General features: G+C 56.8%; 2 protein-coding genes across 17 annotated transcripts in view; one reads left to right on the top strand and one right to left on the bottom strand.

The window, feature by feature from the left end:
• LOC118917624 (ral guanine nucleotide dissociation stimulator-like 2) overlaps positions 1 to 26,189 on the bottom strand; it is a 65,731-nt gene that overhangs the window by 32,742 nt on the left and 6,800 nt on the right. For 3 of the 14 annotated variants that reach the window (XR_008993051.1, XR_008993047.1, XR_008993053.1), the window contains one exon: positions 5,533 to 6,963. The exons of 4 other annotated variants lie outside the window; for them this stretch is intronic. The gene's annotated coding sequence lies outside the window, so the exon portion shown is untranslated. Of the gene's footprint in view, positions 1 to 5,532; positions 6,964 to 7,704; positions 7,925 to 9,523; positions 9,670 to 9,782; positions 9,916 to 11,090; positions 11,240 to 24,214; positions 24,412 to 26,189 lie in introns of those variants that run through there. 7 more of the 14 variants (XR_008993050.1, XR_008993048.1, XR_008993046.1 and 4 more) reach the window with 7 other exon arrangements.
• LOC130680036 (ral guanine nucleotide dissociation stimulator-like) lies at positions 8,932 to 17,098 on the top strand. 3 transcript variants are annotated; one of them, XM_057489991.1, is made up of 14 exons: positions 8,932 to 9,258; positions 10,246 to 10,412; positions 10,552 to 10,765; positions 11,004 to 11,161; positions 11,302 to 11,494; positions 11,717 to 11,802; positions 11,942 to 12,318; positions 13,062 to 13,277; positions 13,615 to 13,718; positions 14,184 to 14,253; positions 14,983 to 15,048; positions 15,392 to 15,793; positions 15,902 to 16,006; positions 16,377 to 17,098. In XM_057489991.1, the coding sequence occupies exons 1-14, from the start codon at positions 9,128 to 9,130 to the stop codon at positions 16,608 to 16,610; spliced, it is 2,523 nt and encodes an 840-aa protein (XP_057345974.1). In that variant the 5' UTR covers positions 8,932 to 9,127; the 3' UTR covers positions 16,611 to 17,098. The 3 variants fall into 3 exon arrangements, with proteins under 3 accessions (XP_057345974.1, XP_057345975.1, XP_057345973.1); XM_057489992.1 differs by lacking the exon at positions 8,932 to 9,258 and having other exon boundaries at positions 10,066 to 10,412; positions 15,392 to 15,463; positions 15,672 to 15,793; positions 16,377 to 16,512; XM_057489990.1 differs by lacking the exon at positions 8,932 to 9,258 and having other exon boundaries at positions 10,066 to 10,412.

Raw genomic sequence — 26,189 nt, 5'->3', positions numbered from 1 at the left:
AAACAAACACAAGCTGACAGACTTAAACAATGCAACATCACATTCAATGTAAATGGTCTAAACACCCAAACAAAAGGCAGGAATGGTTAAATTGGATAAAAAAGCAAGACCCTATGCTATGCTGTCTAAAAGAAACATACTTTAAACACAGAGACCCAAACAGGTTAAGTGGAAAAGATCTACGATGTTTGTTGATGCAAAGAAGGCTGGAAAGGCGGTTTTGACACTTGAGTCAGAGCAGAATATCACCAGGATAAATAAAGGTCATTTGTGACTTTAAGAGACTCACCCAACCTCATGCTTATGCTCCCCCAGCAGAGCCTTTGACCAAGACCAGCACTGAGGATGGGGAGGGGTCCCTCGGAGCTGGTGGGAGCTGGGGAGCAGGCATGCCTGCAGGCTCTCACCTTCCCAGTGGACTGGATGCCTCTGATGACGCACAGATACACGATCGCCCAGCAGGCGGCCAAGTGGCCCAGCAGCCGCCGTGGGACGGAGCCGCTGTCGCTGATGTCGGCCGTGACGTTCAGAGCCTGCCGGTCCCAGAAGTAGCTCATGGTACTGCTGCCCCGGCACAGGACCACAAGCCCTGGGACCAGAGGGGCCTGTCAGGGGCTGGCTACGCAGTTCATGCGGGACCGGAGCCCCACCAACCTCCAGCAGGAAGTGCAGGCTGCAGGTAACCTGCACTGGGGCTGCCAGAGCACTGGGCACAGCTGGGGATCCAGTGCCCCTGCTGCCCAGGGTGTCCAGCCATGGCCCATGGGGCCTCGCCATCCAAGCACGCAGGGCTTTCTCGTTCAGAATGTGCCAACACTAGCTGGGACCAGCCCAAGGCAGGAGGGAAACTGGGCTGACACCGCTCCACCAGTGAACTGCCGAGCTGACGACTTCCACATCACAAAGATGTCCCCAGATCGAGCCCTCAGCTGGGGTCTGGGCCCAAAGACCCCGTGCGGTGAGGTGGCAATCCCACCTGCTCCCCTCATGGGGGTGAGGGCCCTGGTGCTGTGCTGTGGACAGCGGGGTCCCCGCGGGCCCCTGCGCCTGCAGTGGGTGCAGAGTGGGTTTCAGGTGTGCTCTCTGGGGAGCCCTCAGGGGCTCCGGTGCCCGGCGATGCCCTGGTCTTACCTGTGTGGGTGAGGTCCAGCAGGCAGGAGCTCTAGGACAGGGGGTTCTGGGAGTTGCTGAGGAATTACCACGGCACCCAACTCAGGACCATGTTGTAGGACAGGCTGATTTGGAAGGACGTGGTGAGGCAGCCCAGCCCTGCGGTCCAGCCACAGCTCCTGCTCAGCACCTGCCCACCTGCAGGCCGTCCCATGCACAGGCACCATTCCCGCCCCCCAGGGCGCCCCGGGGGCTCCCGCCGCCTGCCCCTCCAGCCTGCATCCACAGGGCGAGCCCACTGGGCCCTTCCTGGCTGGGCACAGCCCTTCTCTCCCCGGGGCTTCTAGCGTGTTTCAGGTGGGGCTTCTGGACCACAGTGGACCCGCCTGGAGGGGAGGCGTCATGTCACAGGCCCAACGGTGGCACACGGACCCCTGTACTTCAGCCTTCACCTCAAGGGCACGGGGTGTGTGTGTGTGCGCGCAGGGGGGCAGGTCTGCTCTCATCAGGGACTCCCCCAATGCGCCACGTGTGCACAGGCCCAGGGCAGTTCAGGACATCTGGCTGCTCCATTGGGCTGGGCCCCTTGCCACCCCTCCTATGCCAAGTGTACCCCACGCAGTACCCTGCTCCCACGTCCTTGCCCTCCTGGGAGAGGCCTCCTCAGAGTGTGGCCAGGTCAGCTCCCACTGGGATGCTGCCGCGTGGGTCTCCCTGCACGTCTGCGTCAGGCACCCCGTAGGTCTACAGGCTCAAAACCACCAAATGTGTGCCGATGAGACAAGCAGGCAGACACCACCCCCGGACCTGCAACCCCAGCAACTCCCCCTCCAGGCCTGAGCAGCTGTGCGCAGGGCTCCAGGGACCTGTATACCAACTCCACCCAGGTAGGGTGAGATGGCTGTCCACACCCCGATGCTGGCCCTCCGCAGGCGCTGGCCGAAGGCAAGCTCAATGTGGAAGAGGGGGATCCCCTTGAGGGCCAAGGCGAAAAGGTAGGGGACGAGGAAGGGCCCTGCACAGACACAGAGGCCAGGCGTGGGCCCCGGAGAGGGGGACGGGCAGTGTTGGGCACCTCATTTGCCACTGTAGGGTCACTCGGCCATGTCCCAGCTCACGGCTCCAGGCTCCATGCACCAGCCCCGTGGGCTCTGCGGGCCTGTGAGCCCGCCAGGCGGGGACCTGGGCTTTGTTCAGAGTGGTATGTTGGGGTCCCCGAGCCTGGCTGGGACTTTCCCTTTGGCACCTCCCGTACCGTGTGTGGGTGTGGGGGGTGGACACCCATGGCACCTGAGGGACCAGGGCTCCCCAGCCCCCAGGGGGAGCTGCCCTGACAGGCTCCACGGAGCGGATGGTAGAGCGGATGAGGTCCATGGGGAAGGTCCCCACCCAGCAAGCTGGGGGCATAAGTAGCCGGGAAGAAAGAGTGCTGGGCCCCAGGGAGCCACAGGGTGAGTGGGGACCAGGCTACCTGAGCCCGCAGGCCCAGTGTGATGGGACCGCAGCCTCTCAGCCAGGCCTGCAGGAAGACGCCATTGTCTGCACCCCGTGGGGCTACACACCATCTCCCGCTGTCACGAGAACTGAGCCCCTGGCAGCCATGGGCTGTGTCCCTGGGCTGCACCCTGACCGGGAGCCGCTTGCCTTCCCTCCGTGAGGAGCCTCCAACCCCTTGGCCCCGCAGACTCTGGGCGTCTGCATGTTGGCACCTGGATGCTCCAGGGCCGGTGGCTGCCCTTCCCCACCTGTGCACCAAGTCCGGGACGCGTGGTCCCCTGAGCTGCGGTGCTGCCGGTCAGTGCCATGGTGCCCCTCCCAGCTCCCGGCTGAGGCGGTGTGGGGCCGGCCAGCCTTTGCCACCAACCACAGGTGCCCAGAATGGCTTGCCAGCCTCTCTGTTTTTTTATGTCACCATCAGATGTCCTGACACTGACTGGGACCCTGGAGAAGGCAGGTGGCCACTGAGCCCTTGGCCCACTCTGACTTGTGCAGAGGACTCCAGGCCAGCATTTGGGGTGAAACTGTGCCTATTGGTCATTTCTGTATCAGCCAGGGGGCATTGAAGGGCAAGGTCACATTCCGGGGAGCCTCTGCCCCGGAGGTGTGGGAGCCCCAGGGACGGCCAGGGCACCTGTGGGCTGGGGCTTGGAGGTGGGGATGTGAACGAAGCCCAGGTCATGCCAGGGAACTCCTGGTGGAAAGGAGCCATCCCCAAGGCTGGGGGCCAGGACCCAGGTGGAGGCGTCCTCCCTCCGCCCCCCCCCACCTCCACCTGCACTGTGGGGTCTCACACAGGTGTGCGGACCTCCAGCCACCTTGGGCTTTGGGCACACACCTGCCATGTGGTGAGGACAGTCACAGGGGACTGCACAGGCCTTGGAAATGGGCACCCAGCCATCGGGCAGGGATTTGGGTCCCAGCAGTTTGATCCACTGTCTAGACTAGGCTATGAGCTTCAGGCCCGCTGGGCCCCTTGGCCCCATGGACCCCATGTTCTGTGGGGAGGGCAGGCCTGGAGCCCATGGGCCAGGGACTCCCCAAAGGGAAAGGTCCAAGAGAAGGGAGTCTGCCTCTGTAGCTGAACCTGCCGTGTTTTGGGGAGAAGAGAACGAAGCGTTTCTGTGACCCCAAGATTAGAGCCGCAAGGTCGGGACCCTCAGTCTGCATGTCAGGCACACGCCTTACCCGATGCCGTGTGCAAAGCAACACCACACACCAAACGGGTCGTGGGCTGGCGGCTGGCGCCAGAGGAGCGGGGCCGTGTGACTAGAGGTTGGAACTTTCTCCCCAGGAGGGGAGAGGGTCTGATTCTGAGCTAATCACCAGTGGCCAGAACTTAACCCATCGTGCCTACAGGACAGAACTTCCATAAAAACCTTTAACTCGGAGGCCTGGGAGCTGCGGGGCGGTAGGCGCTTGGAGGTTCCTGGAGGGCGGTGCGGGAGAAGGCACAGGAGCCCCCCACCCCTCAGCTCACCCTGCCCACCTCGTTCGTCTGGCTGCTCCTGGGTCGCATCCTCTCTGAAACCCGGTGATCGTTAAGTCAAGAGCCTTCTTGAGTCTGCGAGTCAATCTAGCAAATTTTTGAACCAGGGGTGGGGATCACGGAATCCTGAGTTTCCAGCCAAGCTGGGCAATTGTGAGTGACCTGGGAACCCAGGAGCTGAGACTGGCACGTGGGGATAGGGGTATGGGGCTGTGCCCTTCACCTTTGCGCTGAGTTCACGTAGACAGCGCCAGAACCGGGACGGACCATAGGACGCGCCCTTTGCACCCGGAGATCAGGAGGCTGGGTGGGTGTGCCAACGACCTCACGCATTCGGTGTCAGAGCCCCAAGGGCTGGTCCTTCCTTTAGCACCACGCAGGTGTGACCAAATCTGCCTGTTTTGCATGTAGCTTGTCTACTGGAGACTGACAGGTCGCTGGCACTGTTCACAGTTGCTGCGAGGTGAGCCAAGGGCCCCCCGCCCGTCTCCAGCACGGTGGGTGTCGAGCACAGTGGCGGTGCGCATCAACGTCTGCCCAGGACAGAGCCTGGGGTTGCTCAGGGTAAGCAGAATAAATATGCTGAGATCTCTGTGGAGGGCATCAGCAGAGGACAGCAGTGAACACCTGGGCAGGAGAGCCGGACATGCTCCCTGTGGACTGGACGGCTCAACGTTGTCACGGTGGAACTCCTTCCCAAATCAGCCTAGAAATCCAAGGCCCTACCACTGAGACCCTTAGGGTCTTTAACGGGAAATGACAACCTAGCTGACGGTCATATGGAAACGTAACTGCCAATAACATTAAGAGGAGCATGAGCTAAAGGACAGACTGGGCACCAAGGCTTATCCTAAAGCTACAGGAATTAATACAATGCAGCCTTCAGGACAAAGAATTCATGGATCCCAGCAGATGCATGCACCCTGGTGGGGTGGAGCTGGCGGACCACATACTGAGTGACCCCTGCGTTGCCACGGCCCCGCGGCGGGTGCTTCCTGGGCTGAACCACAGCCAGTGTTTGAAGATCCTTCCACCTCCTGCTTGTGGGCTTAGTGCATCCCTTTGGCTCAAAGGCCCAAGAGTGGTGGGGGCCCTGGGGATGAGGGGAGGGGACCCAGGGGTGAGGGGCGGGGACCCAGGGGTGAGGGGCGGGGGCCCTGGGGTGAGGGGTGGGGCCCCGGGGATGAGGGATGATGGGCCCCGGGGGTGAGGGGTGGGGCCCCGGGGATGAGGGATGATGGGTCCTGGGGGTGAGGGGTGGGGCCGTGGGGGTGAGGGATGATGGGTCCTGGGGTGAGGGGTGATGGGCCCTGGGGTGAGGGGCAGGGACCCAGGGGGTGACAGGTGATGGGCCCTGGGTTCTCCCTGTGTAACTCCAGGGAGGGGAGATCCCAGGGCAAAATACCTTTGAAAGCGAAATCAGGCAAAGGGAGAAATAATGTTTAAAGGTCATTTATTGCCTACCAGCAGTCGCCCTGCATCTCTCTCTCCTGCTGCAGTAGAAGAGAGCGAATACTCCCACCAAGCTCTCTGGTCCAGATAAACCCTCCCTCGCCCACGTAATTACCCACTGACGTGGAGACGGACTACTTCTCTCCACCCCTTGGAAACACCTGTTGATACGGAGAAGCACTAAAGCCAGGTCAAGAGATTCTGGAAATATTGCAATTCCACACCCTGTCTGTGGAACACGCGTCTATGGCTTCCCTTTATGTACTTAATTAAATTTTGTTACTTTTTCTCCTGTTCATCTGTCTCATGTCAATTTGTTTCTTAGACCAGCTAAGGGAACCTCGAGGAACTGAAGAAATTCTTCCTCCCACCACCAGTCAAGTAGCTATGTTTACTCAGGGCTGAACCAGGACCTCTCTCTTTTTGTTAAAAGGACCAGGATGGTGTGGAGAAAATGGAAATTACAGCCAGGATCCTTGCCCGGGTGTCACCCATTGTAGACCTGAAGTGCCTGTTTGCATGTCTATGGGATGTTTACCGAGAGGCTGGTCAGTCTTGGGAGTGTTAGGCAGAAAAATAGATATGAGCGGGATGAGAGACAATTAAGGCCAGTAAAGTTCACTAAACAGGGGACTCAAAAAAGCATCCTGTCCCAGGGGACTGAGGAGGAGCAGAAAAGAAAAACACAAAGCTAGTGAATCGGCGCAGGAATGTCTGCTTGGACCCTTGCAAGCTGCTGCTTCATGTGTCTGCACCCCAGCCCCTCTCCCACGATTTCCCCTCGAAAAGCCCTGACCGCTTGTGTGTCCGGAGGACGGTGGTTCTGCAAGGCAGGAGCCTGCCGCTCCCTCGTTTGCTAGCAAATCAATAAACTATTCTTTCCTTTCCTCAAAACCTTGTCACTGTCTTTTGTGATTTGACCTCAGGGACAAGGACTGGGTTTCGGTACCAGGAGCGGTCCCCCGACCAAGTGCCCGCACTGCCGCTCCCTCGGTGTCAGGGCCCAAGGCCGAGCTGCCCTGGAGGAACGCAGAGCTCCTGCCTTCCTCCTCGCTAGCCACAGGGGACTGTGCCGGCAAGGAATTCGTGCTGTATGGTAGCTCGAGCACAAGCCTCTAGGATTCCATCTAAAGTACACACTGAAAGCAGTAACGCCTTCCAGGAGAGAGTACAGAAACCGGTGTCGCCACCAAGGACTTGGAAGATGTCGGGGTGGTGATCTCCACATACCCTTGTTGAAGTCACTCATTTGGCCTACTCGGAAAACAGATGAATCTTGGAGATGCCAGTGCATGATGGTCACCGTAATCAGAGTGGCTCAGATTGCCGTTACTGCTGCACATGGGGCTTCATCACTTGATCCCCAAGCTGCCAGTGTGTAAGTATTGGTCAGGAAAATGCTCTTTGTTCTCTTCCTGTGAGTAAAGACCAGCAGGGCAGTTAGCTTTCAGCCGGCAAGGAGAGAAAACTATCTCAGAGGCATATCAGACCTCCAGACTTAGGTTGTCACTTAGTCAGAAGGAACCTTCGTCTCCTTTTCCTTCCAGAAGACATCACACTGGCCCATCACATTGATGGTATTATGCTGATTGGACGCAGTGATCAGGAAGTACAACTCCTGTGTCACCCGAGGAGCCCCGAGGTAACACAGGGCAGCCCAGAGCGGGCCACTCCAGGGCCAGGCCACAAGTGTGACCCACCTGGACTGACCTATCAAGCATATTGATAAAACAGTCACGTGTCAAAAGGTGGGAAATAAATCCAACAAAAATTCAGGGGCCTTTCTTTCGTCTTAGAGAAGTTTCTACAAGTCTATCATGTGGGCATGCTAAGCTCTCCCTTGTAAGGTGATGAATAAGGTGCTGTATCCGGCCCCTCTTCCCGCCCACATACACAAAATGCACAGCGGCCTGGTGGACCACCTCGGATTTCAGAGGCAGCAGAGACCTCATTTCCAGTGGGCTACTCTGAGCCATTTACTGATTGGTCTGAAAAGCACCTAGTTTGAGAGCAACCTGGACCTCTGGAAGGTGGAAGGCAGTAGAGGGCAACACCTGGATCTCCTCTCATTGCCACCCCTTCAAGGTGCACACCTGAAAACGGCCTAGCGTGAGACGGACCTGCCCAAGATCACAAGGCCCGGACCCCGGCCTGACCTGCGTGGTGGTCCACGCTCCATGCCAAGCCTGGCTGGCATTCTTCCGTCTCTGAGTCCGTGCGACACACACACGTGACACCAGCCGCCAGGAGCTGGAGGTGTCATCCATGTATCCCTGGGGATGTCCTTAGGGAGGAATATCTGGCGTGACCCTCCCTGTGCAGGTTGGGATGTTGGGCAGCTCCTGGGAGGTGCCGTGGCCTCAGCAGGACAGGGAACTGGTGAGAAAAAGAGGCCTGAGCTCAGCTCTTGTCTCCTCAGAGCTGGGACCCCAGTGACATTGCCAGAGAGCGTGGGGAGGGCTCTGGTGGAGATGTGTGTACTCTTGCATGGCAAGGGCCAGGAGGGGGGGCAGTCAGCAGCCCAGAGGGGCACGTGGGCGTGTCTGAATGCAGGGAGGGGCCCTTGAAGAAGTGATGTCTCTGATGACACGCCCAGTAGAACCTGAATTGTGACCCGGACGGAACCCAGCTCCTGGTCGCAGACCCCAGTCCTGCTCACTTGACCGGAGGTGCTCGACAGAGCAACATGTGGTCTTGTTGTGTGGAGCCTTCTGAAGGCGAGGAAGACAGGGGGGCATCTGAGAGTGAGAGTCCTGCTTCCTGTGGGCATTGGCTCAGTGACCTCTTTCAATGCTTCTGTCCGTGTCTCCAGGGGGAGTCCGAGGTAACACAGTGCAGCCCAGAGCGGGCCACTCCAGGGCCAGGTCACTGTGTGACCCATCCCCGGCTGACCTTCCCCGTGGCCCCTAATGTGTCTGCGGTGGGCGTGGGGAGGAGGGGGTCCGTTCTAGGGTGGGAGCATGTTGTGAGGTGGTGGCCCCCTGGTGGGGCAGTCAGTGTCACAGCTCTGGTCTCATCATTCAGGACATGGAGGTGAGTGTTGGGACCAGGTATTTCCACCCACATGTTAATCCTGAGCCCAGGGGTGTCCTCCTCTTCCCTGAGGGACTGGATGTCTACGCAGATGGCCCTGTGGGCCTTATCTCCGGTCAAGTTTGGGGCCCACACTGCCCCCTGCGGGGAGGTCCAGGCATCCCCGGGTGCCTCCTCCCCAGCTACCAGGTGCTGGCTTTGCAGAGCTCCACCCTAGGGAGCGTGGAGGAGCTGGTGGATGGATTCACCTACTCCATCTCCCTGGACCTGGGGCAGGCTGTCTACACCCCAGGACCCCGTTCCACACCTGGCAACCGGCCAGGGCCCTCCCTCGAGAGTGGCCAACAGGACCACTCCAGAGGGCCTGGAACGTTGTTCCCGGGGGCACCCCGTGCCTCTCCTTGCTCGCACCCCAGGGGGCTGGGGGCTCTCAGGTGAGCCACAAACCTCCCTCGTCCTGGTGGTTCCTGGGTTTCCCACTGACTATATCCCTGCTGCCCCCCTCAGCGAGAAGCTGAGCTAACTCTCTTTCGGAGTGAGCTCAACATGAGCAGGGTTCCCCAGATGGACGTGTGTATGCAGACAAGGCGCACAGCATGGGAGGAACGAGCTCCAAACACCAGCCGGAGCACTCCCGAGGACGCTGACCAGCCGACCACGGACCAGCGGCTCCCCCGGTGAGCACCCACCCCCCTCCTCGGCACAGTCGGGCCTCTGCCCACAGCCCGCGGTGTGTCTTGCGTGTCCCCACGTGTCTGAGCCTCAGCGTGCTCCTCTGACGGGCAGGGTGGCTGGCGATCAGCCTGTTAGGGTGCCCATGGGGAACACGGGAGGAGCCTTAGAGGGGCTCCGCTGGCGCCCGGCACTGTAAAGGATTGCCAGCCAAGCTGGGCCACTTCGGGGCTTACTTCTCTGTACCCAATGAAAAGCCTTTGGCCTCACCCGTCAGTGGCCTGGAGCCTGGCTCATTTGGAAAAGCACATGGAAAGCAGCCTTTGGAACGGAGGCTCGCGATTCCCTGTGGCTGGGCCCGGTCCTTGTCCTCGCCGTGGCCACATGAGGGACCTCTGGGGGCAGCAGAGGGGTACCTGGGAAGGTTCGGGAAGGACTTCCTTCAGCAACAATAGGTATGCAGCACCCACTTTGTGCAGACCCTTTGGGGACACTTAGCATAACTGAATGAAGGAAGCAGACACAGTACTGGAACCCTGTCCCGGGCCGAGTAGGGTAGTCACTTCAGGCGTCATCCGCAGGTCACAGCCAGGGAGCGACACGGACGATGCCATCGTGTCCTGCTTCCGTAAATGGGGGTATTTCTCCTGGACACAGGATGCGCAATCGTTCACTGGGTCCAGAGGGGAGCGCTGCCCGTCTCACAGAATGGGGGAGGGGGAAGGAGGAGTTTGGGGCTTGGGGCAGGAGGAACCCAGCAGAGCCCAGCGGTCATCCATCTTCAGATTCCCATGGGCGGACTGATGACTTGGGACTTCCTATTCGGGAGGATGGGAGAGGATGGGGTCCCAGGACAGACACGCAGGGCCAGGCAGGGGGAGGGACAGGTGTCTGGACAGGCAGAGGAGTGCACAGCGGCCAGGCCCACACAAGGGTGGGCCGGGAGGGCAGTGCGGCTGGAAAGACCAGGCTTCTCACTCTGCCACCCCCAGGCCGTACTCCAGCCCCGTGGAAATAAAGTTAAACCACTATATCGAGAAGCAAGGGAGGGAGGTCCACGTGATCAATGGCGGACGGCGTTCATTCCCCGAGAAGGGCCAAGTCCTCCACCACTTGGTCCAGGAGGAGCACCTGGGGCCCACGGTGGCGGTGCTGGAAGGTGAGGGGCTGCAGCCAGGGGACCGTCTAGGGTGGGCTTCCCGGACTGGGGTTCCCTTCAAGGCACTGAGGGCTCTTCTGTCATTGTAAGGCGCGGGGAATCAGCCCCGGGGTGACCCTTTCTCTGTGTCCCGCTCCAGACCCACGGCAGAGGCAGCTGGCTCCAGAGACACGGGGAGGGCCAGCTTCGTGGCTAGAGCCCATCCAGGAGCTCCCTGAGACCCCTGTTCTGGAGATACGGCCGGTGACACCTGCCTCAGCCCCTGCAGAGCTGGAGGATGTCCCAGCAGTGGCCTCAGCCTCAGAGCCAGGCCCCGAGCTGGAGCCCTATGAGCACACAGCAGAGCCCAACAGGTCACTCATCTTCGGATTCCCATGGGCGAACTGACGACTGGGGACTTCCTGTTCGGGAGGATGGGAGAGGATGGGGTCCCAGGACAGACACGCCGGTTCAGGAAGGGGGAGGGAGGGACAGGTGCCTGGACAGACAGGGGAGTGCACAGCGGCCAGGCCCACACAAGGGTGGACCCGGAGGGCAGTGTGGCTGGAAAGACCAGGCTTCTCACTCTGCCACCCTCCGGCTTTCCCCCAGCCCCAAGATGGGACAGGCTAGTCGCCTTCGTTTCTGGGATTTAGAGGAGGTGCTCCGCTTCATCTATACCAGTGAGTGCATACCCACCTGTGAGGGCCAAGTCCTCCACCGCTTGGTCCAGGAGGAGCACCTGGGGCCCACGGTGGCAGTGCTGGAAGGTGAGGGGCTGCAGCCAGGGGACCGTCTAGGGTGGGCTTCCCGGACTGGGGTTTTCCTTCAAGGCAGTGAGGGCTCTTCTGTCATTGTAAGGCACGGGGAATCAGCCCCGGGGTGACCCTTTCTCTGTGTCCCGCTCCAGACCCACGGCAGATGCAGCTGGCTCCAGAGACACAGGGAGGGCCAGCTTCGTGGCTAGAGCCCGTCCAGGAGCTCCCTGAGACCCCTGTGCTGGAGCGACGGCCGGTGTCGCCTGCCTCAGCCCCTGCAGTGGCCTCAGCCCCGCTGGCAGGCCCTGAGCTGGAGCCCCATGAGCCCACAGCAGAGCCCAGCAGGTCACTCATCTTTGGATTCCCATGGGGGGGCTGACGACTGGAGACTTCCTATTCGGGAGGATGGGAGAGGATGGGGTCCCAGGACAGACACGCAGGGTCAGGAAGGGGGAGGGGCAGGTGCCGGGACAGGCAGGGGAGTGCACAGCGGCCAGGCCCACACAAGGGTGGACCCGGAGGGCAGTGCGGCTGGAAAGACCAGGCTTCTCACTCTGCCACCCCCAGGCCTTACCCCAGTCGCAGGATGGGACGGGCTAGGCACGTTACCTGGCAGGACGAACAACTGGGGCCCACGGTTTCAGAGCTGGAAGGTGAGGGGCTGCGGCCAGGGGACCGTCTAGGGTGGGCTTCCCGGACTGGGGTTCCCTTCAAGGCAGTGTGGGCTCTTCTGTCATTGTAAGGTGCGGGGAATCAGCCCCGGGGTGACCCTTTCTCTGTGTCCTGCTCCAGACCCACGGCAGAGGCAGCTGGCCCCACAGAGACGGCGAAGGCCGACTCCGCGGATAAAGCTCGTCCAGAGGCCCTATGAGACCCGTGTGCCGAAGCTACGGCCGGTGTCACCTGATTCAGCCCCTGCAGAGCTGGAGGATGTCCAAGCAGTGACCTCAGACATGGACCTTGTCCCGGAGCTGGAGCCCCATGAGCCGTCGGGCTCGGGGCCCATGGCATCTGCAGGAATGGCACCGGTCCTAGTAGAGCCATACCCGGGCCCGGAGCCTGCCCACCCCTGTGCTGCGAGCACCTGGGATGTGACAAGAAAGGAGGAGTGGACCATCCTGGTGTTTCCCTCCCGCCTGGTGGCCGAGCAGCTGACCCTGGCCTTTGCGGTGAGCGGAGCGGGCTCTCAGGGTCGGGGGTGGGCCTGCCCTGTGTCACGGTCTGCCGCCGACCTCCTGCCCCTGACGTGGACTCCTGTGATCTCGGCCCACGTTCCAACTTCCCCCCGGACTCACCATGTGCCACGAGAGACTCTCCTCACCCCCAAGCCCTCACTGACTACAGGGGGACAGTAGGGCTGGCACTTAGGGGTCCTTGCAGACCAATGATTTGGAGCGGAGGGAAAGGGGGCAGGGCCTGGTGGGCTGGGAGGGGTGCTCAGGGAGGTGCTGCCAGGGCCTTAGGTCCTCGGGCCATTGGCCTGGCAGGCTTCCATGGCCTCTGCACTTCAGAGGCCGCTGCCATGGATCTGACTGCGTGGGAGACACAGACACCAACAAAGGCCCTGGGTGGAGTTGTTTAGGGTGAAACTGCACCTGAGTGGGCAGCGGGACCCACGGGGTGGCAGAATGGGAGGCAGATGCCCCAGGATGGGCAAGCGTGAGCTGCCTTGGGCGGCAGGGAGGAGGTGAGTGAGGGTGCCTACGAGCAGAGCCCCTCCGCTCCCCACGACTGCGGGGTACTGTGCATCCAGTCCTCGGCGCCTCCTTGGACGGTGTCCGAGGCCTGGACGGCCACGAGGCTCACAGCACGTCCCCACCTGCCTGGGCTCCAGGTCTGACCGGTGACCCTGCCTGGGCACGGGGGCACCAGGGGCACAGCTGGATGACCCTCCCTCCCTTCTGATCCACAGACGCTGTACAGCAGGATAAACTATTCTGAATGCAAGGCCTACCTACAGAAGCAGTCACAGACGGGAGACATTGAGCACCTGGCCCCCACCATGCATAGGGTCCTGAGGGAATTTGACACCTTGGTTGAGTTGGTCACCACCACCTGCCTCAGGACGCCAAGCATGACAGCCCAGGATAGGGCCCGAGTGGTGGAATTCTGGATCCGGGTTGCCAAGGTGAGTCATGGGACAGCCCCCCGGGTCCATCTTGGCATCCTGGTACCTGCTCCCCTCCTTGGCCAGCTCTCAGGATGGGTTCCTACGGTCTGCCCTGCACCGTCCCTGGGCCCCTCCTGCCAGGGATGTGTGGACCTGGACTCGCAGGCCCCAGGGGTGGGACAGCCATCCCTGGCCCCTTCCTTGGGTTGAGCTACAGTCCTCCACCCAGGAGGGCTGCTCAGCAGGTACCAGGCGTGCTGGGCTCCCTGGGTGTCCGTCTCCTTAAGGACAGGAGTTCATGGGGGGATAGAAGCAGAGAAGCAGGCCACGCTCTCAGCTCTGTCTTCCCTCCCAGGAGTGTCTGGCCCTCAGGAATTTCGCGGCACTCCATGCCATTCTCTTGGCCCTGCAGAGTCGTGCCTTAGGTCGCCTGGAAAGGACCTGGGAACATGTTTCCTGGTGGGTAGTCCTGTCTCTGGGACCGGGGTACCTGAGTGGACAGGGACACCCCTATGTCTGGGACTTCCTGGGAGGCGGCAGAGCCTAAGGACAGGGATGGCAGGCTCTTGGGGCCCCCTGTGAGTTAGGACAGGAGTACCCCTGCAGGCATCAGTTTCCTCCAATGTCAGGTGTGGGTTGAAGCCCATTGGAGATCTTGAGCTTATGTTCTGCAGCAAGAGGTCTCTGCCCCAAGGACAGCGACCTTGCCCAAAGCAGATTCGCCCCTGGGAGAACTGGGAATGGAGGCCCTGGGTGGAAACGTGGAGCCCTCTCCCCAGGCCACAGATTCCCCAGGGCTCAGGGCCGTGGTGGAAAGCCTCCTGCAGGCTAGTGGACCTTCTAGGATCTCCAGGAAAAGGGGTCGGCCCCAAGACTCTCCACCTGCTGGCCATGTATCTCCCTACTCCTCTCCCCTCCCCTTAGGAAGAGCACCAGGACGTATAAAAACCTGACAAAGAAGGTCAAGTGGGTTACCAGGAAGCATCTCCTCAAGGTAAATGGGGGCTGGAGGTCTGGAAGGGAGGGGTCCTCGGGGCAAGTCTTCTACCGTGCTGTGGCACAACTTTGGGGAGGACTCCAGGTGTGCGGGGTGAGAGGGGGAAGCTGATGGTGAAAGTAGGGTCCCCCAGGCCCCAAGGGCCTCGTCTATCTCCCTCCCTGGCTCCAGTTGACTGGGGGCCTGGCATCCAGTGAGGACCCAGAGGACAGGCCCCCGTCAGGGCTGGAGCTGGCCTGGGGTCGGCAGCAGGGGTGGGGCCTGTGGATGAGCAAGGTTGGCTTCTCCCCTGGGACCCCTGAGCTTGTCACTGCCCCTCTGTGACCTCGGGCTCCTCATGTGGACATGGAGGGTTGCCGTCACCCTGGGGTGTGGGCCTCCCTGGTGAGCAGGGTCCAGGGAGCCCAAGACGCGCTTCAGCTTTGTGCCCAGCCCACCTGGTCATGTGAGGGGAGCCGTGCTGATAGCCGGGTGACAGTGAGTGCTCAGGGCACCCTGGGAGGCAGAGGGACCTCCCCTGACCCTCTCAGGGCGGCGGCTGTGGCCCAAGGACCCCCGTGAGTTTGTGTGTGTTGGAGCTGGGGTCGCTCTAGGCTGAGAGCCTGCTGGAGGTGGGGACAGCGTAGGTGCCAGGGGGCTCGGGCAAGGCATCCATCCACCACGGTCTGGTTGCGGGAGGCCGCGTGGGAGGGGAGCATGAGCACCCGAGTGTCCTGGACCTTGCAGGAGCTGGACTGTGTATTGAGGGAAAGGCAGCGGGACCGCATGGGACCCGAGGAGAGGAAGAGGAAGGTGAGAGAGGCGTGCCGCAGGTCACGGGCGGTGGGGGCGACCCTGCACCTGCTCCTGGTGCCACCAGTCCTGAGCTGCCAGCATTGGTGTGACCAGAAGGAGGGCGAGAGCAGCTGGGTACAGGGGGAAGTTGGAGGACAGGTGCAAGGCCCACAGGTCCTGGGATTGGCCAAAAGCCAGCCCTGGGAGGGCCCGGGAGGGGAGAGCTGGGCGAAGGGAGGTGGGGAGGCAGCACAGGGTGGTCCAAGGGAGCTGAAGGCTGAGGGTGTGGGGTTCAGGGGAGGCTCTGTGGGCTCCCCTGGGGCAGGCGGGGACTCATCACCTCCTCACCCCGGTGGCACAGGGCATGGTCCCCTACCTCGGACTGTTTCTTGCTGACCTGCCTAAAGAGAAACTCCTGGAGCATAATGAGGACGTGAGTGAGCCCAGAGGGGCACGGGGGGACAGGATGGTGAGCTTTAGGGAGGAGAGAGCCCCCAGTGAGCCTGGACCTCAGCACCGGGCCACCCCTCCGTCCCCCACCTTTCCTGAGAGTGGGTTCCCGTGTGAGCAAAGATCCAGCACCATCCAGTGCCCCACTCCTCACCCCCGCTTGTCTGCATCCTGTCCTTCCTCTGCCCCAGGTCGCTACCCTCCAGGACGAGATCATGGTGCACAAGCACATGGCCGCGGTGTACGACCTGGAGAGGGACGAGCACTTCATGTCCTTTGTCCAGGCTGTGGAGCCCCTGGACGAGGAGCAGAGGTGAGGCCGGCCGGAGTCAGGCGTGGGCTGCAGCTGCCGGCGGGCTCTGGGGGAAGGGACCCCTGACATGTGCCTCCAGGGGCTCACAGGTGTCCCTGTGTCCTGCAGCTACACGCTGTCCTGCCAGCTGGAGCCCCCAGGCCAGAGGGCCGGCAGAAAGGGACTGTTACAGTTCCTCAGGTCCCACGTTTAAACGTCCTGGGCCAGGGCCAGGTGAGTTTCTGGGCTGGGGCGATCGGCAGGGGGGTGGGCTGCTCGCTCCTCAGCCTCAGGGAAGCTTCGGGCCATGCTGGGTGTGGGGGCGTCCTAAAGACCGGTGCGGCTGGGGTCCCAGCTCCACGGCCGACCAGTCCTGTCAGACTGAAGGGTGGTTCCCCGCCCCCTCTGGGACCCAGCCTCCTCCTCTGTGAGTAGGTGACGCTCAGGAGCCTTCCCGTGACAGGGACCCCCCGGGTGCTGGTGATGGACAGGACCCTCCACACAGGGCCCGGAGCCCAGAGGGCAGTGGGGACGGGGTGGAAGCAGGATAATGGGGGGAACCCGGGATAACCTGCCTCTTCTGCTCACCCGCGTGGCCCTGTAGCTGCTGTCATCGGGCCCGCGGCCCTGCTGGTGTCCTGGCTGCATGTGGAGGAGAGCTGCTTCCCCTTCGGGCAGGCGGCGCTTGGCGCCCCAGGACCCCAGTCTGTTTGCTGCTCCTCCTCCTCCCGCTGCTCATCCTGAGCCTCTGCTGGGGCAGCTGCTCTGGCACCTCCTCCGTCGGCCGACTTCGGCATCTCCCCACGCTGCCGCTGCCTCCTCAAGGGCCTGTACGTAGCCACTGCCAACCTGGCCGCCTTCGTGCTGTGTCCTACCCTCTGCTCGTGGCCCGCTGGACAAAGGCGAGCCACCCCACCGTGTGGAGGGTTTTCCCCTTTGAGTAGGTGGCCTCCCACCGTGACGCCAACTGCTGCCTGGGTGCCATCAGCCACAGAGTCATGGCCACAACGGTCCAGGAAGAGCTGGGGCCCGTCCTCACCATGGCCAGCCTTTCCCAGGATGGACACAGAGACGGCGCAGTGCTGCATGGGACCACCGCCCCCTGGGTGCCCAGCGGAGGCATCCGAGGCTGCAGGGCCGGCCGGCCGACGCAGGGTCCCGGGACATGCTCCCAGCGGAGCCCCTGTGCAACTCCCTCCCCTCATCCCTGAGAAATAGCCTCCCCAGGCACAGTGTGGTCTCGGTGTTGTGTCTGAGGTTAATGGTTCCTGGGGGTTGGGGTCATCCCTGTGCAGAATGTAATAAATGATGAACGGATTGCCACCACACTGCTCTTTCTTCTCAAAGCTCTGCCCCTCCTGCAGACATCGTGTGCCCCAGCCCACCGCACCCCCAGCCCTCAAACTCTATGACGCAGGGGGGCCCTGACCTCCGCCAGGTTATCCTCCATCCTCAGTCCTCTCCCCGTAAGGTGCTCAGGAAGAGCAGGGCGCTCTAAGCCACAGGCTGGCACACTTTGGCAACACTGGGGAGGGCGGTTCAAACAGAAACTGGACCTTCCTTCCTGACCCCTACAGGTTATGATCAGACACCAAAATCTACTGAATAGACGCCCCGGGGTGTCTCTTCACGTCTTCAACACCACTGCAGATGTCGTAACCCAAGCAGATCCCAGGGCTGCAAGGCACCAGTCTAGCACTGTCCCATTTAATGACACACAGCTGCCCCACACATTCCAAGAAATTCCTTTTCAAAAAATGTTGAACTTGGTCTCAAAGCACCTCCAAGATGTGCACTCCTTCCTTTGGGGGCCTTTCTCTGAGCCCAATTTTTCCATGCTTCACACCTCAGAGCACCCACCAAAGCTCCCAGGTCTCCAGTCCTCCCCCATGGTGCCCCTCAGCCGTCCATCCCCGGGCCAGGCTGGTGTGAGGCCCCTGGTATCCCGCTCCTGGATCCTGGCTGAGCGGCCTGACGTCTGTGACAAAAGGCTGGGGAGGCTGAGCGGAGGCACTTGGCTCTTGACTCTCCCCATAATGCTCTCCCAGGGCTCTCAGGATGTGTTCACCCTCCCAGGAGGGGAGGTCTGGCCTGCAGCGGAGCTGCAGGATCAGCACAAATACCCCCTTGGGGGGCTCCACGCTGGAGACAGTCTCCAGGCCTTATGCTGCAGGTGAAGCCCCAGACTGGGGACTGGAGAAGCGGAAGTGGGCCCTACTGACAGCCTCAGGTGACCAGATGACAGGAGGTAAAATCAGGACACCCAGGCCACCCTCCTCCTCCTGGCCCTGCCCACAGCACCCTCAGAGCCATCTGCCTGCACGGTGGTCCCAGGGATGACCTCAGGCTCCCCGGCCACATAGGGAAGGAGGTTTGGGCAGAAGGAGGGCAGATGGGCCTCTGGCAGGGCGGTGGCCCAGGTCAGACCTGTCTTCCTGCACGGCCCACCAGCCTCAACCCTAGAGAGATGAACTTCTGGGCCCAGAAACAAAGCAGTAGCCCTGGGAGTGCTGGGTGGTCACTGTGGTCAGCAGTCCGTCCTGCCCCGGTGTGTGCAGGTGCCCAGGGCATGCCAGGCCCTGGACTGCTGCTGCTGGGACACCAGGCTCACACGGCTGCGTGGCCACCCTGACTGTGGGCTGCAATGCACCTGCCCACCCGATGTGTGCTGTGGAGATGGCACGGCCCTCTGGCACCAGGTGCGCGGCTCTGTGCCCAGGCACGGGGCTCTGGGGACTCCCCGTCTTCGGGCTCCTCAGAGAAGCTAATGCTGGATTTCTTGTTCACGGAGTCGAATAACGAACTCCGGAAACACTAAAGGTAGGAGAGCAAGTGCGAGGCTTTTATTTAGAGATGAAGCAGGCAGGCAGAGCTCCTGGCTTGCACGTGCCCGGAGGGCTCAAGACAGCCCTGGGTTTCTGCGTCGTCTAGGGGATTTACAGGTGGTTGAGAGACAAAGGGTAGGGATGCAGACCGGCTAAATGGCCCCCAAATGCTTATTTTTGAAGAGACAGTTAATTTCTTATCAGTCTTCCAGATTATTTTGCAGAGTTAACACAAGAAATTTACTGCTCGGATTCTTTCCCAGAACAGCAGCTTCTTGGTTTGCGAGCATATCAATCAAGACTGCCTGTCCTGCTCCCAAGGTGGGCTGAGTCATTGTCCGCTATGTTAAGAAACCCATTTTTTGACTTCTTGGGTTTTAAAATGCAATCTTATCTTGAAGATGGAATCTTTCCTGATTTTGCTATGTTGTTTGTGACTGGGCTCACTTGCCATTATGAGTTGCCTAGGATGCAAATCGTTTGATTAGGGCTAGAGGAAGAAAAGCAGCATCTGGGTAAAGTTAAAGAAACTAAGCTGGGCCTTTTAGCAGGCTAAAGTAAATTTTACAATAGTGTCATTTAACTGACACAATGAAGACATGGGCTATGCTGAGGTATTTTCCTTCCTATCTGGGGGATATTCAAACATTTCAGGCCAAGTTACTCCTGGGCTTTTTTAGCTTTCATCAATCTCCCAGAAGAATGCTTGTATTACATTAGAGAATTAATGTGACTGACTTTCCTTAATTGTTTCATGTGGAATTTCAGTAGGGGGTTTTATTCCGGAGGCCTCCCTACTCGGTCTGCACCCACAGTCCCTTCCTCACTACCACTGAGGCTCCGTGGCTTCCCTCCCCAGCTGCTGCCATTCTCTCCTTGTTCTTCCTCCAGGCTCTGTGTTCCCATGCTTGGGGCACCCCTCTCTCCCTGCCCTCCCAGCGGACTCCTTCCCCCATCCCTCCCCTGGCCTGGGAGTCCTGCTGGGAGGGCGTTGTGTCTTTTCCTCGGTTCTTGTCCCTGCCGCAACCAAGAATTGAAGGGCAGGAACACACTAGTGTGGGCTACCTCAGAGAGAGAGGCACACTGAAAGGTTGGCGGTTCCCCCTTTTAAGGATTTCTCAGGAATGTGACAAAGGGCTAGGGGTGTGGACTTGTTAAGTGGTCTCAAGGTGTTTTTCTTTGATGAGACATGAAGTTTCTCATCAGTCCTCTGGGTAATTCTGCAAAATTAGCTTAACACAAGAAATGCACTGCTCGGATGCATGTGGGAGCATATCAATTAAGACTGCCTTCCTTACCTCTAAGGTGGGCTGAGTTATTGTATGTTCGCTAAAGAGTATGTTAAATGTGGATAAAATGGAAGTTCCTGTGTCCAGGATTCTCCCCTGGGCCTAGTCGGCTAGCTCACTACACGTGTTTGGGCAATATGTTGCTATTGACTCTATAGAAAGAGCTTCCACCCAGTGCTCTGGGTGACACGGTGACACGGCTGCGAGGCTGCAGGAGAGCAGAGCAGAGGCTGGAGTGGTGGCAGCGCTGAGGTCAGAGCCCCAGAGGATGGCTGTGTGGGATGGCTGTGTAGGCAGAGTCCCAGAGGACTTGCTGCATGCAGACTCGCTCTGATTGGATGAGATGTTAGTGATTGACCTGCCACTGTGGAAATAAAGTTCGGTATGACCCTTTCACCCCAAGAACATTTTACTGTCATTTCTTTGGTCACATTGAATCCATAGTGAACTTGCCCAGGGTTGAAACCCAGTGGCAGGACATTAAAAATCTTACTTCTTAACTTCCTGGGTTTTAAAATGCAATCTTAGCTTTAAGATAGAATCTTTCTTGTCTTTACTATGTGCTGTTTATGGCTGGGCTAGCTTGCTACATTAACTGTCCAGACCGCAAATTACTTGATTATGGGATGAAGGAGGAAAAACAGCATATAGGTAAAGTTAAAAAAATAAGCTGGGCCTTTTAGCATGCTAAAGTAAATCTTACACATGATTACAAACAATTAGCATAATAAAAACACGGACTATTTTCCTTCACCTGGGGAATATTAACTGATCTCACTGTGCATAATGCTTAACACAGAGTTCTGATAGGGGCTTTCCTTCCATGTAGTCACACACTGCTCTGACTGTAATTATCCTGCCTTGCTTTTTCCAGAGGCCCTCACCCTCACCCTATTGTGTCTAAGCCGAGGGTCCCTGTCTCAAGCTGAGCCTGGGCAGCGACGCAGCCATGGGAGGAGGAGACTTTGCTCGGAGATGGTGAAGATTCAGGCCTCTGCAGAGTCGGGGGGGGCGGGGTGAGGATCTGCGCCTCACCTCTGTCGGCCCCCAAGTTCTCTCCTGATGGCCCCTCTGCGACTGTGCCTGTCTTAGGTTGTTCCTCCCTTGAGGAATCTTACCCGTCTCTGGCTAGCCAGCCATCCTCCGGGGCCAATCAGGGCGAAGTGAGGCATGTGGGTGAGAGAGAGGCGGCATCGGTTTTCTGTCTCCTTGGCTGTTTCTGCCTCCGCGGCCTCCGTGCCCAGTACCTGCTTTAGGGATCCCTTGCCAGCCGGCACGGTCCCAGCTCAGGTAATATATTTTGAGGAACTCAGGCCATTTTTTATAACGTAAGATACTTCTTCCAAAACAGCACAGTAGTGAAGTTTCAGAAAAAATCTGGTTTGAGAAGGAAGGAGAAAGATCACAGAACCAGAAAACAGGAAAAAAGGTGAAAAGATTGGAAAAACCTCAGGGCAAAACGCTGGGCATAGCTGGGAGCTCTCCCCTCCTTCTCTCTTTAACTGAAGTTGTAGGTGATGTTGGGTGCCGAGGGAGGCAGACTTCTGAGGCGGGGGGGTTTTCACCCTCATTTTGGGAGCTGACCGCTGTGTGATGACGTTTGACCAGCTGTGTGGGGAGCCAGCGAGGACCTGTAACAGACACGACCTCGCCCCCAGATAAGCACCGCTGCTGGCATCTAGTTCTTTACCAGTTTAGGAATAAGAAACTATAAATGACAAAAGACTTGCAATTTACAGTGGTTAAAGAGCTGAGGAGAACTTACAATAAGGCAGTGGATATAAGGATATTTGGAAATATCTGTAATGTAAAACACTGAATAAAGTTTAGCATTATTCCTTTGACAGTGCTTTCCAGGTAATTACAGCTGAGATAAATGTAAGCCAAATTAGCCAAATTTTCCCTAATGAGGAGAAAAAATTCCTCTGTCATGTTCCAGGAGGCCTCTGGAAAATAACAGGAGTTACTCAGAGGTAAGAGCACCGTTCTGAATTTGGTGTTGGTGAGACAAGGGACCGTGGGGTTAGGCAGAGTAGGGTGAGGGCCTCCGGAGAAAAAGCAGAGCAAGATCATTACAGTCAGAACAATGTAACAATGTGCATAGGAGTCCCTAGCGAAACTCTGTGATAAGCATTACGCGGTCAGTCACACTAACTCTCTAGGGTAAAGATACCAGAGTAGGAATATAGACATTCTTCAGTGAAATCAGTTCAAGCTCAAAAGGCCAGGAGCAACTCGGCCTGGAATGTCTGAGTGTTCTGCAGATGAAGAAGAGTATCTCAGCATAACCTGTGACTTCTTTGTATCAGTTAGATCATGACACTGTAAAATTTACCTTAGCCTGCAAAAAGGCCCAGCTTATTTGTAACTGTACCTATATGCTGTGTTTCCTTCTCTGATCCTAACCAAGTAATCCGCAACCTGAGCAAAAGATTCATTTAGTAAACAAGCCAGGCTGTAAACATCTCAAAAAGTTAAGAAGTAAGATTCTTAACACACTTTAGCAAACAGGGAACAACCCAGCCCACCTTGCGGGCAGGGCACGTGGTCTTAATTGACATGCTCCCAGAGGGACACTGCTATCCTGAGAAAGAATCACAGCAGCAAATTTCTTCTGTTACTCATCAGAAATGAGCATTCTGGGACCACTCAACAAGTCTGCACCCCTAGCCCTTTACCCCCATTCCTGAAAATCCTCAACTGCGCATACATCCCCTAGACAATGAGCCAACCACGGACTCTCGTGTCCCCCTCCTGGCGTGAGCTAGGAGCTCTCTGTCCAGTCACTTTAACTCTAAATTAAAGCCTCTAACCTTGCTCTCCTACCTTGAGTGTTTGCGAAGTTCATTCTTTGGCTCAGTGAACAAGAACCCCGGCACCAAAGGCACCACGAAAAGGCAGGGACTCATCCTCACTACCCCGCCAGACTGGTCAAAAATTAGATATAGAGCAAAGAAAACTGAGTATGATTACAGTGCTTTCTTAGTACGCAGAACTAACGACCGCAGGAGGCTCGCACTCCCGTGAAAAGCCCGCCAACTGAATCACACCCAGTAAAATAATGAATACCCTCTGTGTGTTCCAGTTGTACTCTTCCTGTCTTCCTCCACCTCTAGTGGAAAGAGCCAAAGCGTGTATTCCCCTATCAGAGGAAACAAAGCAGGAAATTCCACCTAAACTGGAGAATTCAAATCCCCAGGCACAGCCAAGCACGATGTCAAAGGTCACACCCCACATTTGGCCAAACAAAAATACTGTTACTCTATTTGTAGCCCAAATGAGTAACTGTAAAATCCAACAGCTACAAGCTGATGGAAGGTGGAAGGGGCATAAAATCCCAGTGTTTAAGCCGACACAGGCACACGGTCCTAGTGCCGTTCCAGTTCGTCTGCACAATAAACATGCTCTAACACGTCACTACGCTCCTGTCAGCGGCCTGGGCGGCGATGTAAGTGGCGCGGCCCAGCTGGCTGCTAACTCGCTTCAGGCCAGAGTAACAGAATAGCAGCCCGTGGGAACAGGGACACCTCACCGGGAGAGGGGAGCTTTTGTGCAAAAGGCAGGTCACAGATGTGAAAGTTTGCTTCATAAAATTCAATGTCATTTTTTAAAGTGAGTCCCTGAAAGTCCCAGCAAGCCACCCAGAAACAAGCTTAGTAAGGGCCCATGACCCGGGGGGGGGGTCCCCATTTCCAATCCCAGCGTGCATTCACACAGTTAAGGGGCACAAAGAACTCAGGGAAGGAACCTGCGGGTGCATTTCCTTAGATTCTGAAATGCTGTCACACTTCATTTTCTCTCTCAGATTTCATTACTCCTCCTCCCAGACCTCTCGGAATATTTATCTGAAACACAAATGGGGGCGGGCAGTGTGAACGAGGTCTAACTTGGGGCTCCGAATGGCCAATTGCACAAGAATCGACCTCAGCTATGGCTAGCCTAAGGGCCAAAGCCATCAAGGGCTTGTCTTTGTTTAAAGTATCTCCATAATTTCATCACAAAAGAAGTAAGTAGGATTTTTGGATGAATACAGTCAGCATCTGACAGAACCCAAGAACATGTCCTCTATTCAGGGGAATCACATGGCACAATAACCATACGTCTCAGATTTTTTTCCTTAGAACTACAACTTAGAAAGCATGCAAGCTAATGGCAATGAATTCTGAAGCTGACTGACTTCCAACAGGCACCCTCCCGTGGCTTAAGCGGAAAAAAGCATTCAGCGTTAAGGCGGCGTCATCCGTATCAATGTAACATTTTCTCCATTTTACTTTCTATCTCCCTTATCCTCCACCGTTAGCTCAAAATAAACCAGTCACGCTAAGGAATGCATGGCACCAATTTTAATATTCATACTAATTAAGTAGCTTGAAGCTCAACTAAGATGAACAGATGAAGACTATCTACTTCAGAGCTAGATGCCACTGTGAAAAATTCAGACGAGAAAGATCATGAGAGGGGGCAGTCTCTAAAACGGAGGTGACAGGTGGTGCGGGGACCAGCGCTCTAACAGGAGATGTAGAACCTGAAGAATCAAAAGTTAGCATAAGCACAGCCATCTTAAAGGCTCAAACACCATTTTCTAACCTAGAAGGAGAAAAATTACTAGAACTTTGAAAAACAAGTTAGTCAGCCAGTGTTAATTGTAGTGACCTTTAGTTAGCCAACCTCAATCAGTTAAGCTTATCTTGCTAGAACCACCCTAAACATTCCGAAAGTGATTTTATTTAACCAGACCCCCAGGATGAGGCGTCAGCTGAAAATTTATGTGTCTATGAAAAAAAACCACTGTATTGTGACTGTAGAAAATACTGCCCCTTTGAAAATGCTATAAAAACTTCTGGCTTTGTGTGTTCGGGGTCCTTGTTGAGACCCGCTGCGTCGGGCTAACACATGGACCCCAGCTAGCTGGCCTCTGAATAAATTCCTCTTGCTTGTTGCATCAAGAGACGCCTTCCGTGAGTGATTTGGGGCGGCATCCTCCTCTGGGAGAATCCAACAGAGACACCCCCCAACAAACACTACAGTGCGGGCACGGGAATTCTCACAGCTTGTGATAACCATGCTTTAAAGCTTTTGTTTTTAATAATCCAAATTCTGCTTTCTTTTTATTTATTTTTTTAAACTATGTTCTCAGTATAACTGATTATCAAAGGTATCAAAATGACATGCACAGAAATAGAAAGCACCTTAAAGGAACATTCCAGGAACACTGGAATATCATCCACAAGACCACTACAAAGCAGTGTGGTCCCAGCTGGGAAGTGTCCACTCAGAGCCAAGAGAGGCTGTAAGTCACACCAAAACATGCCTAATTACTGGACTTTTTAACCCTAATACGTGTTCTTAGCATTAAGTTTTTTCATTGCCCCAAATAGCTCAGACAAGAACAAAAACAGCAATAAAAACCTTTGGTGACATCTTCTACAACATAAAGCCATGAAATACCGTATTTAAAATCAGCCCTATGCCATAACCTGAAAGCCTGCGTGTTAACAAAAATACATACAATAAATATAAATTTAGACCCCGCATAATTGAATGTTTCCTGAATTCTAAAGGTTCAAGAAACCATTTCAGGGGGAGCCTAGTAAACATAATGTTCTTCATGTAATTGTAGATTAATGATAACAAAAGGGAGGGAGGGAGGGAGGGAGGGAGGGAGGGAGGAAGGAAGGAAGGAAGGAAGGAAGGAAGGAAGGAATGAAGGAAGGAAGGGCATCAGAGTTAATACCATTACCTTGGTGGTAAGATACAGCTAAATTTAACATAGTGCTCCACTTACTGTTATAAGGCCACAGATTAACTGGTGAATAGCCTTAGTTTCTTCACTTCTAAAATAGGGAAGGATAACAGAGCCAACCTCATAGTATATAATTTAACAGGATTAGCACAATTCCCACTGCACAGCAAATACGCAATAAGTATTACCATGTATCTATTCTAAGTGCTTCCTATCAAACATGAACCCACGAAGGTAAGTTTTTGATGGAGATTATAGGGCCAACCTTAGATAGGCTGGTGAAGACCAGACTCTATTCAATACCCTGGAGATGTTACTTTTGCAAAGGCAATGTGCTATAAAGAATTTTTTTCCTTCTCTTTATTTTTCCAGTCAGCTCACACAATACACTTATTGTTACTGAGAGCCACCAGTAGGAAAGCTCACTGTAATTAAAAGATTGATCTTCTGGAAACAATGCTTAATAACAGGCACAAAAAAGTGTGAGTAATTCTGCATTTTCAAACACTGTCCTCAAGTTAATTTAACCTGAGCTCTTTGTGAATCACCTAGAAAGTCTA

The sequence above is a fragment of the Manis pentadactyla genome, chromosome 12 (genome assembly GCF_030020395.1).
Source record: "Manis pentadactyla isolate mManPen7 chromosome 12, mManPen7.hap1, whole genome shotgun sequence".
Classification (NCBI taxonomy): domain Eukaryota; kingdom Metazoa; phylum Chordata; class Mammalia; order Pholidota; family Manidae; genus Manis; species Manis pentadactyla.
The sequence above is the reverse complement of the archived record's forward strand: the minus strand, read 5'-3'. Positions and strand labels throughout refer to the sequence as shown.